Source organism: Carassius carassius, chromosome 9, assembly GCF_963082965.1.
Source record: "Carassius carassius chromosome 9, fCarCar2.1, whole genome shotgun sequence".
Lineage (NCBI taxonomy): Eukaryota > Metazoa > Chordata > Actinopteri > Cypriniformes > Cyprinidae > Carassius > Carassius carassius.
The window spans coordinates 34423853-34439084 of NC_081763.1; the positions used below are offsets into that span (position 1 = coordinate 34423853).

Genomic DNA, 15232 nt, shown 5'->3' on the forward strand with positions numbered 1-15232 from the left:
CTGTTTTCCTAATGAATGTTGTTCAGTTGCTTTGACTCAATGTATTTTGTTTAAAGCACTATATAAATAAAAAATAAAGGTACTGAGGTGCTAAACCATTCAGGGCTTTATAAGTAATAAGCAATATTTTAAAATCTATACGATGTTTGATAGGGAGCCAGTGCAGTGTTGACAGGACCGGGCTAATATGGTCATACTTCCTGGTTCTAGTAAGAACTCTTGCTTCTGCATTTTGGACTAGCTGTAGTTTGTTTACTAAGCGTGCAGAACAACCACCCAATAAAGCATTACAATAATCTAACCTTGAGGTCATAAATGCTTGGATTAGCATTTCTGCATTTGACATTGAGAGCATAGGGCGTAATTTAGATATATTTTTGAGATGGAAAAATGCAGTTTTACAAATGCTAGAAATGTGTCTTTCTAAGGAAAGATTGCGATCAAATAGCACACCTAGGTTCCCAACTGATGATGAAGAATTGACAGAGCAGCCATCAAGTCTTAGACAGTTTTCTAGGTTATTACAAGCAGAGTTTTTAGGTCCAATAATTAACACCTCTGTTTTTTCAGAATTTAGCAGTAAGAAATTACTTGTCATCCAGTTTTTTATATCGACTATGCATTCCATTAGTTTTTCAAATTGGTGTGTTTCACCAAGGCCGCGAAGAAATATAGAGCTGAGTATCATCAGCATAACAGTGAAAGCTAACACCATGTTTCCTGATGATATCTCCCAAGGGTAACATATAAAGCATGAAGAGTAGCGGCCCTAGTACTGAGCCTTGAGGTACTCCATACTGCACTTGTGATCGATAGGATACATCTTCATTCACTGCTACGAACTGATGGCGGTCATATAAGTACGATTTAAACCATGCTAATGCACTTCCATTAATGCCAACAAAGTGTTCAAGTCTATGCAAAAGAATGTCGTGGTCAATTGTGTCTAACGCAGCACTAAGATCCAATAAAACTAATAGAGAGATACACCCACGATCAGATGATAAGAGCAGATCATTTGTAACTCTAAGAAGAGCAGTCTCAGTACTATGATACGGTCTAAATCCTGACTGGAAATCCTCACATATACCATTTTTCTCTAAGAAGGAATATAATTGTGAGGATACCACCTTTTCTAGTATCTTGGACAGAAAAGGGAGATTCGAGATTGGTCTATAATTAACTAGTTCTTTGCGGTCAAGATGTGGTTTTTTGATGAGAGGCTTAATAACAGCCAGTTTGAAGGTTTTGGGTACATACCCTAATGACAATGAGGAATTAATAATGGTCAGAAGAGGATCTATGACATCTGGAAGCACCTCTTTTAGGAGCTTAGATGGTATAGGGTCTAACATACATGTTGTTGGTTTAGATGATTTAACAAGTTTATACAATTCTTCCTCTCCTATAGTAGAGAATGAGTGGAACTGTTCCTCAGGGGGTCTATAGTGCACTGTCTGATGCGATACTGTAGCTGACGGCTGAATGGTTGCAATTTTATCTCTAATAGTATCGATTTTAGAAGTAGTTCATAAAGTCATTACTGCTGTGGTGTTGGGAAATGTCAACACTTGTTGAGGCTTTATTTTTTGTTAATTTAACCGCTGTATTGAATAAATACCTGGGGTTATGTTTGTTTTCTTCTAAAAGAGAAGAACAGTAATTGAATCTAGCAGTTTTTAATGCTTTTCTGTAGAATAGGATATATCATTCATTAATATAATACTTAAAGTCAACAACAATTCTAGACTTAACATATGCTTTAAATAGACACATAATCTCTTGGCCAAGTCTATTCTCTATTCTATTTTTCCTGCTTAAATAGATTGCAAGCTTTGCTTGACCAATCACATAATTGATCAGCTGCCATTTTACTCTTTGCTTTTGACTATACCCTGCCCCCAAAATAAAAGCATTATGCGTGAACTTTTCTCCAAATTTTGAAAACACTTGACTCAATAAAACAAAAAGTGATTTAAGTCTTACACATTCTAAAAAATAATGAAACACTGTTTCCCTTAAACCACAAAACACACACTTATCATTAACACTTGGATTAATAACAAATAAAATGCATTAACTGCAACAGAAGTGTAAAATTCTCCATTGTATATTTCCAGATTTCTTAATCAATGGTGGTTTGTAAAACACTCTCCAAAAAGGTTTAGCTTTTTCACCCATCCCAAGCTTTTACTTCCAGACTGTATCAACTCGCCCATTTAAAGAAACTCTATCAAAAATGTTTACACAACACAGAGAACTTTGCCCTCTACTATATCCAGATCCAAGTCTTTCAGCCCATTAAGGTCTAGCAAAGGACCTGACATATCCTTCAAGTCCGGAGTAATTTTAAATTTCGGAAAAGGATCTTTTTTAGGGCTGAAACGATTCCTCGAGTAACTCAATTACAAAAAATGATCGAGGCAAATTCTTCTCCCTCGAAGCCTCTTTTAATTTATTTTAAATCTCGTGTCAGGTTCTTTCGCAATGATTTTTTATGACACAACGCGTTTATGTAACCCACAAAGCGGAAGGAGACACAAGCCCTGCGTCCGAAATCGCATACTGCAAGGAGTCAGCAGTGTTTTGATTTGAGGGCGTGGCAAACGTAAAGAGAACGTCGTGGCATGTGTCCATTGCAAGATAGAGCTGGCATACCACAACTAGGGTCCTATGATTTCCACGATGCAGAAAACGCGGAGGGAATCGCGGAATCCAGTCATAAAAACAGAATTTAGGGTTTAACGCGGAATGGCACGAAATTTGCCAAATTTTGAATGAATTAATTAAAAAAAGGTCATTGCACTTACATCAAATCATGATATGGACTAATATCTGTAAATATTAAGCCTGAAGAGTCTTTAACATGTATTTAAATATGAATCCTGCATGTTCTGTGTGTCTTTGTTAATGAATGGAGCAGAAGCACGTCTTCCTTTATCACACACACTGAAGTAATTTCAGCGTCTGCTGTATCACTAAATAAGACGTGAACACATGAACAACATCTCCAGAACTGCTCTGACAGTCACTTCATGAGCATTTGACCGTTTGATTTGAGTAAAACTAGCGTCACATCACATACACAGAACTGTAAAGGTACGTCAACCCGTCAAAATAAAAGTCTGGTTTAGTTTAAAGACAAGTATTTGCCAGAGATGTATTACTATTGTTCAGCAAAATGTACATAGCCTACAACAAAAAAAAAGAAAAATCTAACATTATTTTTTTTTAAGATTTAAGCACACAACAATCACCCAGGAGTCTTATTCTCTCTTGCATAATTAATATTGCACTTTAATTAAGCATAAACACATTTTATCTTTTATTACTCGATTAATCAATGGATTTTTTGGTAGAATACTCGAGTACTAAAATATTCGATAGCTACAGCCCTAATCTTTTTTATCTGGAACCTCCAAACCCTTCCCAAAATCCTTAAGTAGTGCGATTTCCACATCTGGGCGCTTCTTTCTCCACTTTTCTACTATTGTTCCTGTGTGGCGAATTTACCTTTGCCCCAGCTTCAGGGCTACTGCTGTAACATCACTTAAATCAGGACCAGCCACACTGACAATTCGCCTCAGCTTCACAGTTCCAGAGGCACACAACTTCTGAGAGAGGCTTGGTACCTCATCTGTCACATCTAGACGAGCCCATTTAACTAGGGGCTCCTCCAACAACCGAAACAAAGAGTCTGAATTGTCCATTCTTTTGAAAGTAAAAAGTCCCCAATAAAAAGGAGATATGTTATTCAAGTTCAACTTCCTGTAATCCATGAAGAAGAGGACAACATCAAGTCCAAGTCCCTCCACCCTTTGTAGGATGACCTTAGTCAAACTCCTCCACACCAGATCATCTGCTTGGCAAGTGGACCAAACCTTGTCCACCTTCATCTTTAGGAAGAAACAATACACCTTGTTGAATCCAGTGCAATCGATCCAAAAAAAAAAAAAAAATCCACAAAAATTGTTTGCAGCTGAGATAATAACCCTACGGGTGGGTCCACACAAAACAGTTGCCAGAGTATCAAAGAAACCAAATTTTTCACTATTAACACTCTTCCCCTAAAAGATGGTTGTGAATGAATCCACTTCCATTTAGCCAGTCTGCCTACCATCCTCTCTACTACCCCATCCCAATTATTTTGCTGTGTAATTGCATATCCAAGATAAACTCCAAAATATTTGAGACCTCCCTTTTCCACGTTATTCTATCGTGTAAAACTGGCAGTCCCTGCTCCCATTTTCCTATTGCAAATGCCTCGCTCTTTTCCCAGTTTACTTTAGCAGCTGAGATAACTCCAAAGTCTTGTTTAATACCCTCCATTTTGTTAACAACTCGCTACCCATTAACCGTGATTATAACAGCATCAGCATAAGCTGAAACTTTAAATATATCACCATTGTGCAAAGAAAAACCTTCAATTTCTGATTGTAGTTTATTCAACAAAGACTCAATAGCCAGAGAATATAACATTCCTGATATTGCACAACCCTGTCTAATGCCTCTAAAAACCTTAAAAGGGGCACTCAAACCAGCATTGATTTTCAAAACACTTTCAATGCCCTGGTACATAACTTTCATCATATTAATGAACTCCAATCCAAAATAAAAAGCATTTAAAGTTTTCCAAAGATATCTATGCTCAACTCTATCAAACGCCTTTTCTTGATCGATAGAAACCAGATCCAAATCAGTACTGGAAATATTGCAAATATTAAAATATCCCGTATAAGGCAAACATTATCAAAAATAGATCATCTAGGAATATAAGAAGTCTGGTCGATATGGATGACTTCCCCCATCACCTTTTTCAGCATATTAGCCAGAGCTTTAGAGAATATTTTTAAATGCAGAGCACAAATTCTGAGTATGAGTCACCATACTTGGCTGAATGTCACATCACTTTCACTTTTCACTTTAAAAAGTGATCCGAAATACCTACTGGAACAATTACACATTTTTTAACAATATTAAGATGATGCTTATAACAAAAAAATAAATTCTAGCCAGGGCTATAACATTACCCCTTGCGTGTGCCCATGTATATTGTCTGACATCATTATTAACCCCCCGCCATATATCACATAAGCCGTGAGTCTCAACTAGTTCACATATCACACGAGCCAAAGCAGCATGTGGTTCCGATCCAACAGATAGTTTTCTATGCAATTAAAATCTCCCCCAAAAAACAAATAATCATCAGAAATATAATCCTGCAAAATACTATTAACATTGTTAAAAAATAAACTCTTTCAGACCCAATCGTTGGAGCGTATATATTCAGAAAAACTAAATTTAATCTATTCGATATCTATATAATCTTACTAACAATAACTTAAAATAACAAAATGACTTATGTTGTTTCAAAACCATCCTCAGTTTTTTAGTTTTAGTTTCAATTTAGATACAAATTTCTTCAACCTGAACATTTCTTGAACAGTGAAATGCTCCTCACTGTCACCCCTCATCGTCATTGCAACGGAGTCTATGAATAGTTTACAATCAGGAAAATACTCCTCAACCTTAACGTTTTTCATATTTTTTGTTTTCTGAAGGAATAATCTTATTTTTCCCATTGTGTACACACTAGAGCCCGACCGATATATTGGCCGGCCGATATTATCGGCCGATATAACCTAATTGCATTTAAATCGGCATTTATAACGGCCAATGAAACATGAGAAACAGAGTCTCATGCTTCACTCATGTTATGAGTGTTGCATAGTGTGCCCACCAGAGGGAGCTCTGCAGCTCCAGAGTTAACAACAGCGCCAGAAGTCCACTACAGAAGAAAGCGATCACAAGCCACGGATATGTAACTTACTGTTTTGACGGTGAGTCTGTCGTTTGTCATGTGAAATGATTGTAGATTTAGTTCATACCCTGTATATAAAAACTGTTTGGTAGTTCTAGCTAACGGTCCTATCATTATCACTTCTAAATATTCTGTAACATCACTTACAGCCGCTAATGCATTGCTATATTAGATTAGCCACAAAGCTAATACCATGTTTATCAGTGGAAGAGCGCGAACGTTAATAGGAGGTCAAACTATAACGTTAGCGTTTAACTTATTCTTATTCTATTGCGGTGTGTTTCCCACATAATGACCGCGTAATTGGGCCTTTCACACAGGACGCGATATGCACAGCGCTTGCCGCTGGGTTCAGCGTTGCCCTTCAGATACAACGCGATTTGCGCTGCGCTATGGCGCAGGCGGAGTTTTAAAAACGTTTAGCGGGAGCTCTTTCATAGTCTGTTGTTCCTCCTTTCGGTCAGGAGCAAACATGTATCTGTCCCGTTGTAAGAAGCGAGCGATAGCGCTAGTCCTGCTGATGAGAATTAAGAGAGAAGCAAGGAAGAAGAGGCTACCCTCAGGTCCAGAGAACAATTTGGTGAATTCAGGCTGGTTACGTTACTCTAACGCTAATAGCTTCCTTTTTAGCAGGCCCCTTAAATGCTTGCTATTAACTTGTTTGAAGGTGGTTCTTCTCAAAATTGACAGCGGTGTGTTCATGACACTAACGTTAACCATTCAACTTCGAATTGATTCCGTAATCATCCGGTAATAGTAGGCAAGACGATGTTCTGTGAGAGCAAATATAGTGTAGTTACAGTAACTACAGTAGGTGCGTCAGAAATGATTAAACCAGAGGGGACATGTAAATAAATGTGAGCTGAACAAGCGCTTTTTTTTTATATATATTGTTTCAAAGCAGCTTTACAGACATAACAGGAAAATGTTGAAATAATATTGTTAAATATAAGTAGGTAATACCTATTGCTTGACAAATAAAAAAAAAATATATATTTCTCATTTTTGCCTATGTAGGAGATCCCAGTTTATTATTATTATAATTCTAATGATGACATGAGTAATGATACATGGTGATATTATTAATACACATGCTTCTTTCTCTGTCTCTCTTTCTGCCCTACAGATGGCTGAAAAAGGTGAATGCTGTAGCAGCAAAGTGTGGGACTACTTCTGCAAATACTTTAACTTTAGTATTATTATTTATTTACAGTACACACACAGACTGTTAAAACCAGCTTCAACTGGAAGAAAGTAAAAGTGTTAAATGTTTTAAACCAGACTGTTTTTTGATCATTAAAAAATATATACTTTTGATGTGCAATTGTTTAGTCATTGAGACTGTAATCTAAGGCTTTTTTTTTTACATAATCCATTCTGGAAAATGGTTTATACAGCCCACATACATAGAACAGGCAGATATTTTGCTATTGAATGTTGTGTAAGTGCAGTTTATAGGAAATGGGTCTAATATCCAGATTATTTTTAAAATCAAAATATCGGCTTATAAATCGGCTCTTTTCAAGTTAATATCGGCATCTGCCCCCAAAAATCCATATCGGTCGGGCTCTAGTACACACCTTGATGATCATGCTGCAAATTTCTGCTAGCTGTCGCCTCAACATCAGAGTCCTCAACTGAGCCGCATTCAGTATCATCATCTGTGTCTGCCACCTGACTAATGCTCTTAGGCTTTGGGCTTTTCTTTACTCTTTTCCTTTTAGTAGAGGGAATTTTAAAAAGTTCTTCATCCCTCATCATCTCAGTGTCCAGACTCTCTTGAACCTCAATAGATTCTGCATCAGCAGTATTCTCCTGCGATTCATCAGTTTCATTCTCTACATTGTCTGCTCCTATCGTTGTGCCACGAGCATATTCCCCAACACTCTCCACAGTTTCCTCATCCTTCCTCATCCTCATCACTTCTCCTACTTTCCACATTCACATGCATGTCTTCCTCAGCTGAAGCAGCGCTGGTCTCAGCTTCAGCCATCTCACCTATCCTCTCACTATCTACAATTTCAGCATCAGTAACTTTCTCAGTACATGCACCTCTAATATGTCCCTCTTTTCCGCATTGGTAACATTTCATAACATCAGAGGTAACAAAGACCACATAATCAAAACCATCAACCTTAAATTTGAAAGCCACATTCAATTCGTCCGCATCTTTTTTCAAAACCATATATACCTGACGTCTAAAACAAACAACATGCTTAAGTAGCGGTGATTTACAGCCAAACGGGATCTTTTTCATTTGGGACACTACTTTACCATGCCTTGAAAGCTCTGCTATCAAGAGTTGATCTTTAATGAACGGGGGAACATTAGATATAATAACTCTTTTCGCCGGTTGAAGCAGTGGCATTACAGACGTGAAGTTATCCTGTATAACAACGCCATTCTGAATAACACTATTGACTTTTTCAATGGTGTCTAGAAAGACAACAACAGCGCTGTTCATGCACGAAGCTGATAATATGCTATCGCAACCAACAACTTCTCCTACAGACAAAACGCATTGTTCCACGGAAACATTACTCACAGGCACGAGCTTGATACAGTGTCTTCGCTACACATCGTCCAAACTCACGCGTTCTGAGGACACCATTGCCACCCAGCAAACGCTGGATAGCGGCAAAATTCGTCCTACCTAAAAACCTCCCAAGCCTATATTAACAAGCGCAAACTCACACTTGAAAGATATTTAAAAAGAAACCGTAAGAAAGTTAAGAAAAAAAAAAAAAAAAACCTCAATCACACCCGCAGAACTCACAGCAAACTCCGCCCACTCACTCGCAACATCCACTCAGATAGAGAGAGAGAGAGAAAGAGAGAGATAGATACAGATATGATGAGTATTCACTCTCATGGCCAGCTGTATCTCACTCTGCACAGAAACTGATGTAGTGAATGATCAGAATACATCACTTTGTAGCTATTACTGAAACAAACCGAGCCCCTAAAGACACTCATTAAGACCAGAAAACATGTCCCAGCTTATTCAGAAATCATATTTCACAATAACTTTAAGATGCCAGAGATGTTCTCACCTCAGCTGTGAGATGTGCTGCAGACACTGAAGGAAACTCTTCATGTCAATCTCTTTCTCTGAACATCTTCTCAGCTTCACTGGTTTCTTCGCTGTCTGGAGCTTCAGCACTTCCAGGAGGACAGAGCTCTTTCTCTCTGAGAGATCTATGATCCAGACATCACGTAACTGGAAAACTGACTGTAATGCTGGAAGAAAACTCCTGCCTGTTTGAGTCTCATAGTTCTTCACATGTGAGCACAGATCCAGCAGGAAATCACTCTGAACATCAGCATCATAATAATTATCATCAAAAGGGAAGGTTTTGTAGCTGCACACAGATGAGAGCAGAGCCAAGAATCTTGTTTCTTCATCAGTTTCTCCTGCAGCAACACAGAGCTTCAGCAGGAATCTGAATGCAGACATCCTTCTTTCTTCATAATGAATAAACCAGAACCTGATAATATACAATCAAGAACCAAACACTTCATTAATTTGACTCATCAACTTACATCACATAATACACTACTTCACATCAGACACACATAAATAATTCAACAAGAAACCCAGAAAACCCAATCTCCACTTTGATATTCTATTCTCAGAAAAGTGGAATACATCAAGTGTTTATTTAAGAGAGAGAGAGAGAGAGAGAGAGAGAGAGAGAGAGAGAGAGAGAGAGAGAGAGATGATGAGTATTCACTCTCATGGCCAGCTGTATCTCATTCTGCACAAAAACTGCTCTTAGATTTAGCTGGTGACACAAAAAAGAGATCAGCTGTAGTGAATGATCAGAATACATCACTCTGTAGCTAACACTGAAACAAAAAGAGCCCCTAAACACACACATTAAGACCAGAAAACATGCCCCAGCTTATACAGAAATCATATTTCACAATAACTGTAAGATGCCAGAGAGGTTCTTACCTCAGCTCTGAGATGTGTGGCAGGCACTGAAGGAAACTCTTCACATCACTTTCTTCATCTGAACATCCACTCAGCTCGACTGGTTTCTTCTCTGTCTGGAGCTTCAGCACTTCCAGGAGGACTGAGCTCTTTCTCTTTGAGAGATATATGATCCAGACATCACGTAACTGGAAAACTGACTGTAATGCTGGAAGAAAACTCCTGCCTGTTTGAGTCTCATAGTTCTTCACATGAGAGAACAGATCCAGCAGGAAATCACGCTGATCATCAGCATGATCATAATCATAATAATTATAATCCTCTTCATCAAAAGGGAAGGTTTTGTAGCTGCACACAGATGACAGCAGAGTAAAGAATCTTGTTTCTTCATCAGTTTCTCCTGCAGCAACAAAGAGCTTCAGCAGGAATCTGACTGCAGACATCCTTGTTTCTTCATTAAAGAACCAGAACCTGAAAATAAACAATAAGACCAAACACTTATTAATTTGAGACAGTTTCCATTAATATTCTACTGTACATAATTCAACAAAAAGGGATGTAATTTTTATAATTTTTTAGCTGAAATGCAGTGGTATAAGGGATGTCATTTGTGCAAATCTGTGAGTATGAAGGAGGAGGAGGAAGATGGTCATTTTACCCCCCCCCCCCCGAGGAGCAGCTACCAGATGCTCCACAGAACACAAGAACAAACCAAAGAACAAAAGAGACCAGGAGGGAGGTGGACTGGTGGTGGATCAGAGGGAGGGACAGAGGGCCAGGTCCATAGAGGGGAACAGGGACAGGAAGTGGAAAACAACAACAAGTAGACCAGGACCGAACGGAATGTTCAGGCCCTAGGGAAGAGCCAACAGAGCAAGAATCCTGGGTGGAGCAGGTGGAACTCGAGCCCACCGGGCGGCGCAGGCAGAACTGGAGCCCACCACAGCAGAGCAGACGGGACCGAAGCCCACCAGGGCGGAGCAGAGAACCACAGCTGTGCGGACGAGACAGAAGCCCCCCAGGGAGCAGAGTAGAGGACCACCACAACCGTGCGGTCGAGACAAAGGCCCACCAGGGTGGCGCAGAGAACCTCCACAGCCAAGCAGACAAAACAGAAACCCCCTATGGCAGAGCAGAGGACCACCACAGCCGTGCAGATGAGATAGAGGTCCACCAGGGCTGCACAGAGGACCGCCACAGCTGAGCAGAAGAGACTGAAACCCCCAGGGTGGAGCAGAGGACCACAACAGTGGGATCGATGGCACAGGAGAGCAAGTCTGGTCAGGTAAGGCTGAAATAGAGAACATTTAACATAACAGGTTCAGGGTGGCCTCCGTGGCCATGATGAGATGGTAGATAGCCTCCATGGCCATGACAGGGCAGGCGGTGAGTTCATTGGTGGCCTCCATGGCCGTGACAGGATAGGACGAGCACTCTGGAAGTTCGGCTGAGACATGATGAGGCTCTGGAAGTTCAGCTGAGACGTAACGAGGCTCTGGAAGTTCAGCTGAGACGTAACGAGGCTCTGGTAAAGCCGTGGTGATTTGACTGTGTTCAGGAATATCAACTGTGGCTTGACTTGACTCATGAAGATCATTGGTGACATGACTTGACTCATGATGATCATTGGTGACTTGACTTTGCCCATGAAGATCATTGGTGACTTGACTTTGCCCATGAAGATCAAGAGTGACTTGAATTTGCCCATGAAGATCAAGAGTGACTTGACTTTGCGCATGAAGATCAAGAGTGACTTGACTTTCCCCATGAAGATCAAGAGTGACTTGAATTTGCCCATGAAGATCAAGAGTGACTTGACTTTGCCCATGAAGATCAAGAGGATCATGGGGACCGGACTCGACTCTGAAGGGACCACGGGGACCGGACTCGACTCTGTAAGTTTCCTGTTATTGCCATCTTGTGCAGTGGCTCTGTGTCTGCGGCCATCTTGTGCAGGGGTGCTGTGTCGGCGGCCATCTGGTGTAGTGGCCCTGGGCTGGCGGCCATCTAGGGCAGTGGCTCTGGGCTGGCGGCCATCGTGTGCAGTGGCGCTGGGCTGGCGGCCATCTTGTTCTGTGGCGCTGGGCTGGCAGCCATCTTGTGCCGTGGGGCTGGACTGGCGGCCATCGTGTCTGGAGAGATGGGTGTGGTCGTGTATCCCATTGACTATGATGGTGAAGGTAACTGGTGAACCCCCAAAAGTCCAGGACCTCCAGCCCCTTCATCTCCCACCCAGGCAAAGGGTTATTCAGACAATTGTTAAACAGGTCCTTCAGTGCTTCATCATTATACCCCAGCCCATCGTCTACTGCCATCATCCAAAAAATCTGCGCAATGGTCGGAGTCCTTATGTTATGAATGCAAACACAAAACGAGAGATCCATTTGCAGTGTTTAATGGGGAATCCAAAAATCAAAATCCAAAACAGGCAAAAGGTCAATAACAGAAAAGCAGTCCAAAACAAGAAACACGAAAAACACTAGGGAACATGAGAAAGCAGGGTGACAGAAAACAAGGACTCCATGAAACAAACCGGGTTTATAAGGACAGGTGAAAACGATGAAAGTGGGGACAGCTGAGTGCAATTAACAGGTGTGCAATTAACAGTGATGAATGGGACAAAGACTTGTGGGAAATGTAGTGCCTGCAGTGGGGTGACTCTATGGGGAAGTGAGACCACTAGTGGACACCCAGGGAAACACAGACCAGAAACTGTGACAGGTACAAGAAAAAATATGTAGAAACACTGAAAAGGTACTAGTCATTTTTTGCCCGGATGTTATCCTTTAAGTTGTAACCCTGTAACCTTAAAACACAAAATACAATGAATTTAACACACAGGTAAAACACCTGTGAAAAATAAATACGGATTGTTCTTCATATTAACTGCACATTGTGTCCTATTTTACAGACTTTTGTGTAGCACACTAACTACCAGTACACTGCTTAAAGGCAGGGTAGGTAAAAAAATGTATAAAAAACTTTTTTTCCAAATTTGTTTAAACTTTATTTATATATCAATACATAATTAAAATGTAAGTACTCTGAAAAAGAAAGTATAAAATTAGAGTGACTGTAGACCTCTCACGACTGTTTTAAAGACAGCTCATTATTTCCATTCACTCCACCCCCTCCCTTCTGGGCTCCTTCCAAAGCCTCTACTACGGCTCGCTAAGTAATGTTATGTTATTTATATTACGCAGCTACGTGTGCTAATGACACATGCTTCATGAAAAAAATATGTATGATCAAAATACAAAAAGAAAGATTTACCTGTCCAGCAGAAATAAAGCCATCAAGGAGTCACTTTTCAGCCCCTTGAGTTCCCTCAGTTCTCGCCATCGCTGAAAAGCCACGCCGATATAAACTCGCGTTTTATTTCTTTGTTTATCCAAAGACTTTTTGTTCATTGCCTTTTCTTGTACTGTTACTGTCTTCCTTTTTTGCCTGGTTTGCCTTCACTAACTGCGTAGGCTGGTACTGTGAAATTTGCTTTCTCTGCCATTGTTTTGGTAGTATTCCTAGGATCCGTGCCTGTTGAATTCCTAAAATCAAACGTGCACGCGCAAGTGGGCAGGTCATGTGTGGCAAAAGGGTGGTTGCCATGGTTGCGAGAGAGTGACAGTCGCCTAAGCCAATCCTATGTTTCGTCCCGAAATGGAAATAATGAGCTGTGTTTAATACAGAATAAACGGTCTAGAGTCACTCGATTTTTATACTCTTTTTATCAGATCACTTACATTTATCACTTACATTTTAATTATGCATTGATATATATAGAAAGTTTAAACAAATTTGGAAGAAAGTTGTTTATACATGTATTACCTACCCTGCCTTTAAACTATACTTGTTCTTAATATACAGTTTTACTAGTTAATAAGAAAATACATCAAATGTGTAACTGTTCAATAATTCAATGCTGTAAAAAAATCTGATCATAAAGATGTTAATGGTTACTTTTACAATTTAAAATATTTTATGTTTATAAATAATTATAAAGTTAACCTTTTTATGAACAAATAACATAAAAGAGATTTGAGTAATCTCGTTGTTTATTCTACATAAAAACACTGTTTTGTGTCATGGCTAGGCGATGACGTCATCACACAATGAAATCACAAGGTCATTTAATAATAAAGTAATGCTAGGCGGTTTGAACAAAAATTTATATCACGTTTTTTTTTCTAAATTATGCCGGTTTCCCGGTTTATGACGTTTTTTTTTTTTGTTTTTTTTTATGCATAATCAGTTGTACAATGCATTTTCTGCTGGTTGATATTCCAAGACGTGCTTGGAAGATGTTTAAAAACATTTAAACACTACAATTAGCCTACTTTTCTTGTTAAAATATTTAAAATGAAAACACCACAGACAGAAACAATCTCGTGCCTTTTGCATTTAAATCTTTATCACAAGCAATCCCACGGATCTTAATGAACTTTGTTTTTCTGCCTCCATAAAAGTGAATATATATATATATATATTCTTTTTCTTGTTTATCTAAAATTGCACTTTTTCTTGTTTTAAACCTAGCCAAAAACCCATGTTTTGCGTGTGAAACCGCTTTAATTAGTATACATTTATTGTTAAATGACTGCATTTCCATGTCAATCCATGTTCATTTTTCCAGCGAACAATGCGCTTTCACTTTAATTCAGCGCATGCAGCACAGCAAAAATAGATTCAGTACGTATTCAGGACCGCAACCTCATGCTGTATGAACGCTTAAATCTGTTAACATGGGTGCGTAAAAAAAATATCCAACGCATACGCACTGCAGACAGAGTATGTGTGAAACAGGCATTATAACGTTACACCAGAGCACTACTGTGTTTACCCTCACCACGCCTCGCAGTCGCTGCTTAGAAGTGCAACATTGTAAATAGGGATGTACGATCTTGATTTTTCATGGCCGATTCCGATACAGATTTTTTACAAGCAAACTGGTCGATTCCGATACCGATTTGCGATTTTTTTTTTCTTTAAGCAACAAACAAAAAAGAAGAAAAGTATGCATAAACAAGATGTTTATTTGGTATTTAATAGGCCAGATTGGCTTTTGGCTATTTAAAACAATAACCATAACCATCTGAAATTGACGGCAGTAACTGCATAGTAAGTAGCCTACATTCAATACAAACATAGATGGTACAGACATCAGCATTTAGCTTTTGTTTTTGAATTGGTTTGAAACCACAGAGAACTGGCCTTAAATGAAAAGATTAACTGTAACCATGTGAAATTAAAGGCAATAACTGCATAGTCAAAGAGTCCAAACAACACACATTCAATATGATGTTTCTTAATCAGAGTTCAGTATTTGTTTTAGTTTTAAAATTTGGTTTTAAATTTTAAAAAGGTCTTTACCAGTAAGACTAAATACATGTATGCTATATAAATACATTATTCCAAAATGCTAAAATCAAATAATGTTGGTGCGAATAAAATAAAGATGCAAAGTGTTTCATTCATCC

At 39.2% G+C, this 15232-nt stretch overlaps 1 protein-coding gene across 3 annotated transcripts in view; it reads right to left on the reverse strand.

The window, feature by feature from the left end:
- The window catches only part of LOC132149698 (uncharacterized), a 58128-nt gene that overhangs the window by 13401 nt on the left and 29495 nt on the right, over positions 1-15232 (reverse strand). For all 3 annotated transcript variants that reach the window (XM_059559102.1, XM_059559099.1, XM_059559101.1), the window contains exons 6-7: positions 9780-10229; positions 8875-9309 (exon numbers count right to left, since the gene is read on the reverse strand). In XM_059559102.1, the coding sequence (XP_059415085.1) occupies positions 8875-9309; positions 9780-10229 (885 nt within the window). The remainder of the gene's footprint in view (positions 1-8874; positions 9310-9779; positions 10230-15232) is intronic.